Source organism: Opisthocomus hoazin, chromosome 7, assembly GCF_030867145.1.
Source record: "Opisthocomus hoazin isolate bOpiHoa1 chromosome 7, bOpiHoa1.hap1, whole genome shotgun sequence".
NCBI classification, from domain to species: domain Eukaryota; kingdom Metazoa; phylum Chordata; class Aves; order Opisthocomiformes; family Opisthocomidae; genus Opisthocomus; species Opisthocomus hoazin.
Window position 1 is genome coordinate 2,296,857 of NC_134420.1, and position 13,233 is coordinate 2,310,089.

The following is a 13,233-nucleotide window of genomic DNA, read 5'->3' on the forward strand; positions in this document are numbered from 1 at the left end:
TACCAGCGGTACCAGCGGCCCCGGGAAACCCGTCACCCCGCTCCTGCCCCGGTACCGGGGGCCGCCCCCTCCCCGCCATCTCCTCCCGGGCACCCCGGGACTCCCCCGGTGCCCCGGTGCGGGCAGCTGCCGGGGGGTGCGGGGGGGCTGTTTGGCTCCGCGGTGGAGGCACAACCCTGCGAGCAGACACCGGAGAGTCCCCCCCCCCAACACCGGGCACGGGGAGGGGGGCACGCAGGCACCCCCCGCATGGCCAGCGGTGACAGCGAGCTGGGGCACGGTGTCCCCAAGGGGGTCCAGGGACATCTCTGCCCCCCCCCCCTTCCAAATGAGGTGCAGCCGGGGGGTGTTTTTCCAGATTTTTATTATAAAAACTCTTTTTTTTTTTGCGTTCCCGCGTCTCTGCTCATTAAAATCTCTTTCGGGGGGGGGCCCCCAGCCCCGCCCGGTGCCCCCTCCCCGGCCCCTGGAGCAGAGTGACCCGAGACCAATATTTACAGACGCTGCCAGGGACAGGGGTGGGTCGGGGGGGTCCCTGGGGGGGGGGGCCAGCATCACACGAGGCTGATTTGGGGGGGATCCCACCTGCTCCCCACTCCTCAGCCACCTCCCTGGCCCCCCCCCACCCCACAGCTCGGGTGGGGGGGGGGCGCATGGGGGTGCCCCCCGTGCCTGGAGGGGAGGCAGGGGGTGCCCCCCATGCCCAGGGGGGTGGCAGGAGGGGCGGGGGCACAGCCCAGGGGGGAAATGGGGGGGGGGGGGGGGCACAGTATTTACAGGGGGTCCCCCCCCCCGGGCACGCACACACACACCAAGGACTGGGCACCCACACGCCGGGGGGGGCGGGCAAAGGGGTGCAACGAGCTGGCCGGTTCCCTGCCCGGCCGGGGGGGCTGGGCACCCACCCCCCCATTTGGCACACACAGCGGCGGCGAAGCTGGGGGGGGGGCACAGCAAGGGGACGCGGGGGGGCTGCCTTCATCTTAGCCGGAGAGTTGGGAGAGGGTGGGAGCAAGGGGGGGGACACAGACACGCTGGGGAGCTCCGCGCCCGGCGTCCTCCGCCGCCAGACCCCGGGGCCGAGGCAAAGGAGCGGGGAGGGGGGCACGGGGGAACCCAACCCAATAAATTAGAGGCGGGGGGGGGGGGGTGTGTGGAGGGGTGGGGGGGGGGCGCGGGGTCAGAGCCCGTTGGCGGAGCGCTGGACGAAGGGCACTTTGTTGAGCTCCACCACGGGCGAGCGGGGCTTGTTCTGCATGCGTGGCACCCGCTGCAGCAGCTGCTGCGCCTGGCGCTGCGCGTCCCGCAGCTCCTTCCGCCACTGCGCCAGCTCCGGGTCGCTCTGCGGGGCAGCGCGCGCGTCAGGCCCCGCGCCCCGGGCGGCCCCGAGCTTTAATCGCGGCCCGTGAGGGGTCAGAGGGGGCTAGCGGGCAGCGAGAGGTGGCCAGCAGCTGGCTGGAGGTGGTGAGGGCCCACCAGGGGATGGCTAGTGGTGGGCTGGAGGTGGCTAGAGCCTGGCAGGGGATGGCTAGGGGTGGGCTGGAGATGGCTAGGGCCTGGCGGGGGATGGCTAGTGGTGGGCTGGAGGTGGCGAGGGCCTGGCGGGGGATGACTAGTGGTGGGCTGGAGGTGGCGAGGGCCTGGCGGGGGATGGCTAGTGGTGGGCTGGAGGTGGCGAGGGCCTGGTGGGGGATGGCTAGTGGTGGGCTGGAGGTGGCTAGGGCCTGGCAGAGGGGATGGCTACCAGCTGGCAGGAGGTGGCTAGAGCCCAGTGAAGCTCAGCCAGTGCCCGGCCGGAGCAACTGGCACTCGGGGTGAGATGGCTAGTGCGGGGCAGAAGGTGGCTAGCGCCTGTCGGGGGGGGGCCGGTGACCCCGGGACTCACGTCGCACTGCAGCACGAACTGCTTGCCGCCGCGGATGCGGAGCAGGATGCACTTGCGTTCCTTCACCTGCGTCTCCTCCACCGAGTCGATCTCCTCCATGGTGAGCAGGGACTGCTGGGGGGACAGGCTCAGCCCTCGCCCCCAGCCCCCCCAAGCCCCCGTAGCCTTCAAGAGCACAGAATCACAGAATGTTTGGGGCTGGAAGGGACCTCTGGGGTCACCCAGCCCAACCCCCTGCCCAAGCAGGGTCACCCAGAGCAGGCTGCACAGCACCGCGTCCAGGCGGGGCTTGAAGATCTCCAGAGAAGGAGACTCCACAGCCTCCCTGGGCAGCCTGGGCCAGGGCTCCGTCACCCTCAGAGGGAAGAAGTTCTTCCTCGGGTTCAGCTGCAGCTTCCTCTGCTTCAGTTTGTGCCCATTGCCCCTTGTCCTGTCACTTAGCACCCCCCACACCCCACCCCGTGCCCCCTTTGTGCCCCCCTGCCGCCCGCCAGCGCCGAGTCGTGCCCGCTGAGCGCCGTGCCCACCCCGCAGCCCCCCCCCTCGCCCGCCTTACCGGCGACTCGCCCTCCCCGCGCCACTCGAGGCGGTTGGGGAAGAGGTAGAAGTAGCGGCGCTGCCACTGCGTCAGGAAGGGGTTGCCCAGCTTGGCCATGTACCCGTGCATGATGCAGTCCTTGCCCATGGCGTACTCTGCGCCCGCCGCGCCGGGGGAGAGGCAGGGTCAGCCCGGGGGGGTCCGGGGGGCTGGGGGCTGTGGGGAGCACCCGGCCCCACTCACCCTCCTCATGACCCAGCTGCTTGTTCTTGGCCTTCTTGCGAGCCTCCAGCTTGTCGGTGTCGGCGTTGACGGCGTCGAAGACGGTCTCGGTCACCTCCTGCTGCCACCGCTCCGAGATGGTGAGCGGGAAGTTGCGGTACAGCTCCTGGTCGCTCTCCAGCAGCTGGCGGGTGGGTGGGTGGGTGGGTGGGCAGTCGGATGAGGGGCTGCCCATCGCCTCACCCCCCCCACCCCGGTACCTTGATGCCCTTCGTGTCCTCCTCATCGAAGGAGCCGATGTCGAAGGCATCGGCCGCGTTGACCTCGCCGCGGGGCGGGATCAGGGGCGGGGGGTACTGCAGGCAGCAGAGGGGTTGCGGAGGGGTGGCTGCCCGCGCCCCCCGTACCCCCTCCCACACCCTGGCATCGTGCCCCTCACCTTCTGCAGGAAAACCATCTGCCAGTCCAGGCCCTGGAAGAAGGGCTCCTCCTTCACCTCCTGAGCCCTGGGGAGCGAGGGGGGAGTGAGGGGGGCTTCTCCCGCCCCAGGCGGTGCCCGCGCCGTGCCCGCTGGCACTCACCCGCGCCCCATGCAGCCCAGCCGCCGGTTGACGTCCCGCTGCAGCAGCCCCTCGAGCAGGGAGCGCAGCTCGGGGGAGAAGGAGTCCGGCAGCTCGACGGCCTGCGGGAGAGGGCACGCTCGCTCGCGTCGCCGCGGCGCACGGGGACGCACACGGAGCAGCACACGCACGCTTACACGTGGCTCAGGCGCCAAGGCACGCACACGCGTGCGCAACGGGCACGTGCGCGCCCAGTCCCGTGCAGGCACAGCCCCCCCCACGCCCCGGGTGCCCCCCCAGGCCTCTGCCAGCTGACGGAGGGGGCACAGGGGTGCCCCAGCTCACCATGGTGAGGGTCATCCGGTCGATCTCGTGCTTGTCCTTCGTCTTGTGCTGCCGGAAGGGGCTGTGCCTGTGGCCGCGAGGGCAGAGGGGAACTCGGTGGGCGCCCACCCGCACCCACCCGTGCCCTCCCGCACCCACCCGTGCCCACATAACTCACCCCCGGAGCAGCTTGAAGAGCATGCAGCCCAGCGAGAACCAGTCGGCGCTGCTGTCGTACGCCACTCCTTTCTGCAGCACCTCGGGAGCCATGTACCCGTGGGTGCCCCTGCGGGGGGCACAGAGCGGGGTCAGGGGCCGTGCCAGGCGGGTGGGCAGGGCGGGCAGGGGCGTGGGCACACTCACACGCTGGCGTGGGGCTTCTTCTTGGAGAAGTCGCAGGCCAGGCCCAGGTCTGAGATGCGGACGTGCCCGAACTCGTCCAGGAGGATGTTTGCCGGCTGCCGAGACACCGCGCCAGCCCTGAGCCCGAGCGCTGCCCGCGGGCACGGGGCAGGTGGCGAGGCTGGGGGTGCCCGCATGGCTCAGGCTGGGGTGCTCTGTGGGGTTTGGGGGTGTCCGTGGGACTGGGAAGTGCCAGTGGAGTCTGTGAGTGCCCCCTGAGGTGGGATCCCCACAGGGTCCCAAGTGTGCCCATCGAGTTTTGGGGGGGGGGGGTGTTCTTGCAGGGTCAGTCGGGGGTGCCCATGGGTGCGGGGAGTCCCCACGGGGTCTGAGAGCTCCTTGAGGGTCTGAGGGTGCCCGCGGTGCCGTGGGTGCCCGTGGGGTCGGTCACCTTGAGGTCGCGGTACACCACGAAGCGGCTGTGCATGTGCTCCAGGCCCAGGATGATCTCGGCCGCGTAGAACCTCATCTCCGCCTCGGAGAAGACGCCGTGCTGGGACAGGTGGTAATGCAGGTCTCCTCCTGCGGCGACACGGACCCGTTGTCACCAGCTGCCACGGGGACGGCGCGGGCAGGGGGCTTCGAGCCCGCGGCTCAGGCCAGCCGCGGCCCTGGGGTCTCTCACCGTTCATGAGGTCGAGGATGAAGCTGAGCTTGTCGGGCGTGTGGAAGGCGTACGACATGCAGACGATGAAGGGGCAGTCCTGGCAGGAGAGAGGGGGTCACACAGTGCCAGCGGGACCCCGGGGACACCCCCTCCCCTCGCCCGTGCCACAGCCCGGAACCGGGGTGCCAGCCCTGCCCTCACCCCGGTGCTGACGAGGGACAGCATGATGCGCTCGTTGAGGGCCAGGGTCTCGCCCTGCTTCATCTTGATGCGCTTCTTGTCCAGACACTTCATGGCGTACCTGGGGGCAAGGAGTCCCTGCTGCTGCCACCTCCCTCCGGTGCCACCGCCACGGCTCCGCCAACCGCGGCCACGCCATCGCGTCCCTCCGCCGCCCGCACCCACGGCCACATCACCGCATCCAGCTACCACCCACGGCCGTGACGTCCCCGCATCCCCCAGAGACCCGTCGCCATGGCAATACTTCTGCAACCCCCCGTCGTCACGGAAACACCACGGCGGACACCCCTGGGACCACCGCCACCGCCCCGGGGCCCCCCCTCCACCCATCGCACGATCCCTCCGGCCCCCCGTGACGGAACATCCCCCCGTTACATTTTGCCAGTGTCCGCTTTCCGGCAGCCGTAGACTTCCCCGAAACCGCCGCGGCCGATGATTCGGTGAACGCTGAAGTCGTTCATGGTGAGCTGGAGAGGGGAGGAGGAGGAGGAGGAGGAGGCAGGGGTGAGCCTGGACACCTGGGACCCACGGCACCTGCCCTACCCCGAGAGCTGCGTGTGGCCGTGGCGGGTCCCACGCCCTGCCTCAGTTTCCCCAGGTGAGGAACACGGAGGCTGCTCCACAAGTCCCCACGGGGTGGTCGTCCCAGGGTACCCGCGCCAGCCACCTCGTCACCGTGCCCATGTCCCCCTCCCTGGAAGCACCCCAGGGTGCCCAGAGGCACGGGGGTCCCTGCTCACATGGATGTTCAGCTCCACGTTCTTCCACTGGCAGAACCGCGTGAACTTGTCACTGCAACGAAGCACAGAGAGGGCAAGAGTGGAGCCCCTGGAGAGACCCCCCCAAAATCCATCGCAGGGAAGAAGGGCCCCTTGGACTTGTCTGGAGATGGGCAGCACCCCCCAGGACCCCCGTCTGGGAACACAGACCCCGGGCCAGACCTGGGGGTGAGAAGATCCCCCTGAGTCCCCGGTCTGGGGACAGACACCCCTGGAGCTCCTATCTCAGAAGGGACCCCCAGCTCTCCTCTGGGCCGGAAGACCCTGGTCCCCAGCGGGATGGGACACCCCGACCCTCGTGGGACTGTCCCCCAGCTCACCTCTCGATGAATTTCTGGAAGATGCCCCCGCGCAGGTTCTGGCAGATCTCCTCAATGTAGGGCTGGGGGGACAGAGGGCTCAGCGTTGGGTCCCTGGTGCCACCCAGGTCACCCATACCCCCCGGGTCCCATCATTACGTGAGGTCTCCTCCATGCTTGGGATTTCACATATCCCCGCTGCCGCCCCGTCACTGCCAGGCCCCTGGGGATGCTTCTGCCACCCAGGGTCACCTGCGTCTCTGGGGACCTCAACATCACCACCTGGGGACCCCGCTGTCACCCCAGGTCACCTCTATGTCTGCCACCTCTATGTCCCAGTTGCCACCTTCTGAGGAGCCCCCCTGTTACCCCCAGTCTCCTGAGTGCCAACCCCACGGGGACCCCTGGCAATCCCCCTCACTCCCAACCTGCTGGGGACCCCCTTGCCATCCCTCGGGGTGCTGGTACCTCCTGGGAACCCCCCCCTACCTCCAGAGGCCCCTGTCACCACCAGCCCCCCTGTCCCGTAAGGATTAACCCCCCGAGTACCAGAGGTGGCAGGGAGCCCCTCTCTGTCCCGGGTGATGCCCACCTGGAAGAGGTCCGGGGGCACCTGCTTCTTGCTCAGGCGGCTCTGGACGTGCTCCGTGGCACTCTTGGAGAAAGGCTGCGGGGCAAGATGGGACCGTGTCACCCTGGGCAGAAGGGGCGGGGGCACGGAGACAAGGCAGCCCCAAGGAGACCAGGCAGGGCTGCACGAGCAGGGGAGCCCACGGAGGAACCCCAACTCCACGGGGCTGGGTCCGTGGCCCCCGGAACAGAGTCAGCGGTGGCTTTGGAGCTCCCTCTGAAGACACCGGGTACCAGGCCCCTTGGGTACATCCCCCCGCCCCGCGCTGGGGACCCCACCCCGGTACCTCAGCCGGCTGTCGCGCCGGCACAGCACGGCACTCACGTGGGAGCAGGCCAGCAGCTCCTTCATGATGTAATGGTCGAAGATGTGGCGGCTCCGGGCGGTTCGCTCCTCCTCTGAGTCCAGCTTCTCATACTTCTTGATCTGGCAAGGGCAGAGCTCTCGTGGTAACAGGGGTGCAGCCCTCACCCCACGCCGGGATGGGTGGCCCCCGGGACCTGGCACGCCGGGAATCACGGCTCCGGCCCCTCTGGGCACCAGGTCCCACGGGCACCTGACGGTTATCGCGTCCCCTGGGCACCCAGAGCATCACCTCCCGGCTCCCGGGGCACTCTGCGTGCTGTCGGCACCGTGTCTGTGGGCCCCGTGGGTACCAAGTCCCACCCCCAGCCCTCCTCGTGACCACGGGGGGTGCGTCCAGGTGGGTCCCCCCCACCTCACCTCCTCGTAAAACTCCATCAGGGGTTTGGCCTCCTCCGCCTGGTTAAAGGCGAAGTCCCGGAAGAGCAGGTACCCTGCGAGGGACAGAGCCGTGGCGTGAGACGTGCCCGCCCCAGAGCAGCAGCCCGTGCCCCACAGCCCACGCCAAGGGGCACAGGGACGTCCCCAGGGCCCATGTGTCCCCGCAGCCACCCCCGTGCCTGGCTCGGGGAAGGGGAAGTGCCACGCTGGGGACCGGCAGGGCGACGAGGCGAGGACGCCGGCCGGCCCCGGGAGCAGCGGGGCAGTGCCACAGGGCTCTGTGGGGCAGCGGTGCTGTGGGGTAGCCAGGAGGTTGGCACAGTGGGGGGGAGCGATGGGGCAGGGGCACGGGCGGGTATCACGGAGCAGGCTGCCGTGGGGCCGACGTGCCCGGAAACCGCCGGGAGGAAGTGAGAGGCGCTTCCTGCCCCGGACGGTTAGCGGCCGCGCTGGGGGAAGTGACGGGGTGGGGGACGTGGGGTGGGGGACGTGGGGCAGGGGGCTGCATCACACAGCCCCCAGGCACCCCCACTCAGCCCCTTCCCTTCGCCCAGGCCGTGCCAGGGGCAGAAGAAAACGGCCACGGTCACTCCCGCTGCCCACCAGCGCAGCCGCCCAGCCCACCTTGGCCAGGCACACGGTGAGCACCCATCCCCCGCGTCGGTGGGTGCCCACCCCCGTGTCCCCCAGCTCACCGATCTTCTGCGTGAAGATCTTGTCGAATGTCACCTCCCCCCGGTCCTCCAGGTACTTCTGCATGACGCTGCGGATGCTGGGGAGACGCCGGAGGGGCTCAGCACCGCGCCTGCCCCATGTGCCCCCCAGCTTCCCCGTGTCCCCCCAACCCCAGCTTGTGTGTCCCCCCCAAAGCGTGACGGGCTGCTGGGCCCCGGTGAGGGTCGTTGTGAAGCAGGGTGGGTGCGCACGGGGAGGGCAGAGCTCCCGCGCCCACCGGGACCGTGGACACGCGCGGGGCACGCACAGCATCGCGGGGAGGGCGCGGGGCCCTGCGTCCGTGCGTGTGCTGGGTGCTTGCACCCGCGTGTGTGTGTGCACGGGGGGCGGAGGGGTGCCCACGGGGGACGTGAGGGTGCCCACGGGGGATCTGTGGGTGCCCACGGGGAACAAAGAGTGCCCAGGGGGATGTGTGGGTGCCCATGGGGGACATGCAGGTGCCCATGGGGATCTGTGTGTGCCCACGGGGGACGGAAGATTGCCCACAGGAGATGTGTGTGCCCACAGGGGACGGCTGTGTGCCCACGGGGGATCCGTGGGTGCCCACGGGGAATGGAAGAGTGCCCAGGGAGATGTGTGTGTGTTCACGGCGGACGGCCGGGTGCCCACAGGGGATCCGTGGGTGCCCACAGGGAATGGAAGAGTGCCCAGAGGGATGTGAGGGTGCCCACGGGGATCCGTGTGTGCCCACAGGGGGACAGAAGATTGCCCGTGGGAAATGTGTGTGTGCCCACGGGGGACGGCTGGGTGCCCATGGGGGATCCATGGGTACCCACAGGGAACGGAAGAGTGCCCAGGGGGATGTGTGGGTGCCCACGGGGGACGGCCAGGTGCCCAAGGGAAACATGCAGGTGCCCATGGGGATCCGTGTGTGCCCACGGGGGACAGGTGGGTGCCCACGGGGGACGTGAGTGTGCCCATGGGGGATCCGTGGGTGCCCACGGGGAACGGAAGAGTGCCCAGGGGGATGTGTGGGTGCCCACGGGGACCCGTGTGTGCCCACAGGGGACAGGTGGGTGCCCACGGGGGACGGAAGATTGCCCACGGGAGATGTGTGTGTGCCCACGGGGGATGCGTGGGTGCCCAGGGGAGACAGGTGGGTGCCCACGGGGAACGGGAGGGTGCCTGCGCCCTGCCCGCCCCGGCCGAGCAGGCGGGGTGCTGCCGGGAGCTCGGCGCAGCGGGAGCCGGCCCGAGGGCGGCGGGGCAGGCCCGGGGGAGCGGCGGGGCCCTCACCTGGGCTCGGGGAGGAGGATCCGCTTGCTGGCGCGGGCGGCGGGCGCGGCGCGGCTCTTCTCCATGGCCATCAGGTAGCTCACGTCCGCCAGCACCGCCTCCAGGTCCGCCATCTTGCGCCGCGCCGCCGGCCCCCGCCGCCGGCCCCACCGCCCACCGCCGCCGGCCCGGACCCGGACGGACCCGGAACCGGAACCGGGACCCGGAACCGGAACCGGGGGCGGACCCGGAATGGCCCCCGGGACGGAGCCCGGAGCCGGGCCCGGGCCCGGCGCGGAGAGGCCTCAGCGGCGGGGGGCCATGGCGTGTGTGTGGGGGGGGCGGCCTGAGGGGAGCGCGTGGCCGCGCGCGTGGCCGTGGGCGCGCGGGTGGGGCAGGCGGCGCCGCCGCGGGCCGGAGGGGGGCGTGGCCAGGTCCGCCCCGCCCACCGGGGGCGTGGCCGTCGGGGTGCCGCCGCGGGTGAGTGACAGCGGGGACAAACCACTTCTCCCCCGCGGGGGGAGACGGGGACAGAGCCACGCCCGGGACGGCGTGGGCGGGGGGGGAGAGGAGGACCCACGGGCGCGCCCCCCCTCCCCCGCAGACAGACACCGGCTTTTTGATTTGCTTTTCAATTTTTTTATTAAAAAAAAAAATAAATCCCCCCCCAAGAAACCAAATGTTCCCCTGGGGAGGGTGGGAGCGTCCCGCCCCCCGCCCGGGGCTAACAGGTCACCCCGCAAAGCTCCTCTCTAGAACCGGCATCGGAGAACGCGCAGGAAAAGGGAAAACCAAACCAAACCGATCAAAAAAAGCCCAGAAACGAACAAAAATAATAATAATTAATAATAATAATAAAATTTACGAACTGGCTCCCCTCCCCCTGCCCCCGGCCAAGCACCCCCCGGCCCCGACCCTACCGACTGAGAGAGCGTAAGACTTGGTTTGCTTTTACCCTTAATGCTTACATTTAATTTTAAAGCACGAACATCAGAGATGGACTCTAAATCGCCAACAAAAAAATATATATTTACAATATTTCTCCGGGGGTGGGGAAGGGACGGGGAGGGGAGGGGGGGAGGAACCGAACCGAACCAAAAACACAACCAAACCCTTAAACGAGTGACTTTTCTTGCAGGAGTCGTCTTCGGGGAGCAGTCTGGGTTGCTTTTAAATCACTAAGTGATTTTATATATATAATTCTCTTCTTTTTTTTTTTTTTGTTTTTTTTCATTTTTTTATCGTCTTCCTCGTGGCTTTTTCACCCCCTGCCCGTGGCGGCGAGGGGCTCGCCCGCCGCAGTCTCTTAGCTCCCGCTAAGCTCTCCCCCAACTTTTACCTTTTCTCATTGCGGAACTCAACAACAAAAAAAAAAAAATAAAGAAAAGCTTCAAATTCTTCCGACGTCTTCCACGGGAGCCACTGCGAGAGACTAAGGCAGGAGGCCTTCGCCCCGCTCTTCCTCACACCCGGGGTGGGGGGGGTCTTCTCTGCTCGAAGCCCACCGCCATCGGCCCCTTGCCTCGGCCGCCCCACAAGCCCCCCGCGCTGAGGCCGAAGGCTCGGCGGCCGTCATCTCTCTCTCCTCCTCCTCCGTTATTGCTTCTGAAGCAGGGGTTGGGGGGGGGGGGGCTGCCCTCCCGGGACCCCCTGCCCGCAGGGCTGGGGAGCGGTGGCAGGGGCTGGGCCGGTTTGTGCTGTCTGCGGGGGGAGCAGGGGGGGGTCCTGACACCGGGGCGAGGGAGGGGGAGCGTCCGCTCACAGGCAGGGAGGGAAATAAAATAGGGACCCAAAAGAAGATTCCAACCTTTTTTTCCTTTTTTTTTTTTTGTTTTTTGTGTGTGTTTTTTTTATGTGTGGGATTTTTTTTGTTTTTGTTTTTTTTTTTTTTTGTTTTGTTTTTTGTCTTTTTTTTTTTTTTTTAAAGTGCAAAAAGCTCTCTGCTGCCCTAGAGAGAGGTTCTTTGGACCGACCGTTCATTGCAAAGGAAAAACGGCAGCTACGAGGGGGTGGGGGAAGGAGAAGACAAGGCGGTGGGGCCCCCAGAGCAGCCTTCGCCCCTCTGGGCCCCAGTGCTTGACGGCGCCGGGCCCCGCGCAGGGAGCTGGGGAGGAAGAGGAGGCAGCTCCTGTCCCCCCCTCCATTCCCCGCACGCTCACTCACCCCAGGCCGATGCTTCCCGCGTCCTCCCTGAGCTCTGACGTCCCTGCGGTTTCTCCCCTGCTCCCGGCCCCGGCCGTCACCGCTGGGCAAAGCAGCCTCGGCCCCCCCGGCCTCGCAACCCCCCCGGGCAGGGGGAGAGCGGGTGGCAAAGCCCCCGCTCCCGGAGAACCTGCGGCACCCTGGCCCTTGCCACCAAGAGCTGCCCGGACGCAGTGGGGGGAGAAGGAGGGGGTTCGACCCCGGTCCCCGCAGCCAGGCGAGGGAAAGTGTCACGGGGGGGGGACACCAAGCTGGCGGTGGCACGGAGGGGTACGTTTTGTTCCAGCTCTGCTCCCGCTTCCTTGGAGAGACCTTGACCCTCAAGCTTTGTGCTAACGGGGAAGGGACAAGTGTTTCGAGGCAAGGAGATGACGGGGAGGGGGTTTGGGGGGGGTGGGGGAAAGCTGGGGGGAAGAGGGTGCCCCATTTCTCTGCACAAGAGATCTCTACGCCAACCTCCGCCTCGGGAGCGGCCAGCCTCCGGGCCGAAGCTCCCTGCCGTTTGCCCGTTCCTCCTCTGGTACTGGCCAGCCTGGCGGGACCATCTTCGTCGGCAGAAGTCCCGGGGGGAGGAGGAGGAAGGACGGTGGAGCCAGGCCAGCGGCGGCCCTGCCTGCCGAGTCGGGTGGGAGGCAGCGGCAGGACGCGGAGGGCGAGGTGGGGACGCGGAGGAGCGGCTCTCCGAGAGGGGTGGGATGGGCTCTTTTTCCTTCTCCTCAGTCTGCCCCGGGGAGGGTCTCTAGCTGATTTTTTGGATCAGCTTCTCGTCGGACAGGCAGTAGAGGCTGTTGATGGACAGGTCCGAGATGAAGTGCTCGCAGGCTTTGCGGGTGATCTGTTTGCAACCCCGCAGGTCGATGAGAGTGACGTTGGAGATGCGGCGCAGGTACAGCAAGGCCTGGTCCGTCAGCTTATTGCAGCCTGCGGGGAGACGAGAGGAAGAGTCAACCTCCAGCCAGAGCTGAGCTCCCGTCCCGGGCTGGGAGGGAGAAGCCGCTTTACGACGGCAAGGCCAGCGAGCCCAGCGGGGAGGCCAGCCTGGACCCCCCCCGGAGCAGCGTACCCACCTGCCATGTTGAGCTCGGTGAGGGAGTTGCGTGTGGAAGAGCCCACGGCGGTGAGGAGGTTGGCCGACTGGTCCGTAAGGTGGTTGCAGTGGCTGAGGTCGAGGCGGGAGAGCAGGGGCATATGGCGGATGATCAGCCGCAGCGTGGCGTCGGTGATGTCCAGGCCGGCGAGCCGGAAATCGATCATGTTGCGGAGTTTGCTGCGATTGTCCTGACCTGCAAAAAAAGGGAGAGGAGAAGCTGAGCGTCGATTGCCTGACCCCGCTGGGTTGGGGCAGCCCGGACCCCGGCATCGCCCTCCTCCCAACTCGCCACCCGCGGCAGCCCGGGCAACAGCTTACTGGGTTTGTCCGTCGGAGGCGTGAGCAAGTCCCGGATCTGAGGGTCCTTGATTCCTACTGCCCACCGAAGATCGAGGGTCCTGAGAAGGGGGCAGCTGGAGGTACTGAGAGCGCAGACCGCAGACCAGGAACAGCCCGCTAAGATGAGGTCTTTCAGGCCTGCCGGGAGGAGGGAGAGAGAAGTCAGAAGGGCTCGCTCAGCTCCGAAGCGTCCCAGATCTCAACCCGCGTCCTCCAAGCAGGTGAGGGAGCAGCTCCTCCCTCCCTGCCCGCGGTGGGACGGCGAGCCAGGCTCTCTGCAGGGGAGGTCCACGCAGGGGAGGTCCACGCAGAGCGGCAGCAAACCACAGCGCTATTGGCTGCTCGCCGGGTGATGGGATCCGGGCACCTCGGGGTTCTCCTGCCGGCAGGTACCGGGGCGCAGACCCCGTCTCCCACTGTG

At 67.8% G+C, this 13,233-nt stretch overlaps 2 protein-coding genes across 4 annotated transcripts in view; both read right to left on the reverse strand.

Annotated features, from left to right (window-relative positions):
- Positions 1-347: 347 nt before the first annotated feature.
- On the reverse strand, positions 348-9,499 carry GRK2 (G protein-coupled receptor kinase 2). 2 transcript variants are annotated; one of them, XM_075426545.1, is made up of 21 exons: positions 9,203-9,499; positions 7,927-8,003; positions 7,211-7,284; positions 6,812-6,913; positions 6,449-6,523; positions 5,878-5,939; positions 5,519-5,570; positions 5,154-5,245; positions 4,740-4,839; positions 4,557-4,635; positions 4,323-4,453; positions 3,893-3,987; positions 3,708-3,815; positions 3,551-3,617; positions 3,227-3,327; positions 3,085-3,151; positions 2,906-3,001; positions 2,667-2,829; positions 2,442-2,578; positions 1,886-1,996; positions 348-1,342 (listed from the first exon to the last, which is right to left on the reverse strand). In XM_075426545.1, the coding sequence occupies exons 1-21, from the start codon at positions 9,313-9,315 to the stop codon at positions 1,181-1,183; spliced, it is 2,064 nt and encodes a 687-aa protein (XP_075282660.1). In that variant the 5' UTR covers positions 9,316-9,499; the 3' UTR covers positions 348-1,180. The 2 variants fall into 2 exon arrangements, with proteins under 2 accessions (XP_075282660.1, XP_075282659.1); XM_075426544.1 differs by having other exon boundaries at positions 1,886-1,999; positions 9,203-9,497.
- A 2,615-nt stretch (positions 9,500-12,114) lies between these two features.
- The window catches only part of KDM2A (lysine demethylase 2A), a 52,893-nt gene continuing 51,774 nt past the window's right edge, over positions 12,115-13,233 (reverse strand). For both annotated transcript variants that reach the window (XM_075425955.1, XM_075425956.1), the window contains 3 exons: positions 12,792-12,950; positions 12,451-12,666; positions 12,115-12,304 (listed from right to left, as the gene is read on the reverse strand). In XM_075425955.1, coding sequence (XP_075282070.1) covers positions 12,123-12,304; positions 12,451-12,666; positions 12,792-12,950 — 557 coding nt within the window. In that variant the 3' untranslated portion in view covers positions 12,115-12,122. The remainder of the gene's footprint in view (positions 12,305-12,450; positions 12,667-12,791; positions 12,951-13,233) is intronic.

Coding starts and splice junctions, on each gene's coding strand:
- GRK2 (XM_075426544.1), bottom strand. CDS start 9,315: ATGGCGGACCTGGAGGCGGTGCTGGCGGACGTGAGCTACCTGATGGCC. Junction 4,840..5,153: donor AAAGCGGACACTGGCAAAAT/GTAACGGGGGGA, acceptor CCTTGCCCCCAG/GTACGCCATGAAGTGTCTGG. Junction 3,328..3,550: donor ACCGGATGACCCTCACCATG/GTGAGCTGGGGC, acceptor CCTCTCCCGCAG/GCCGTCGAGCTGCCGGACTC.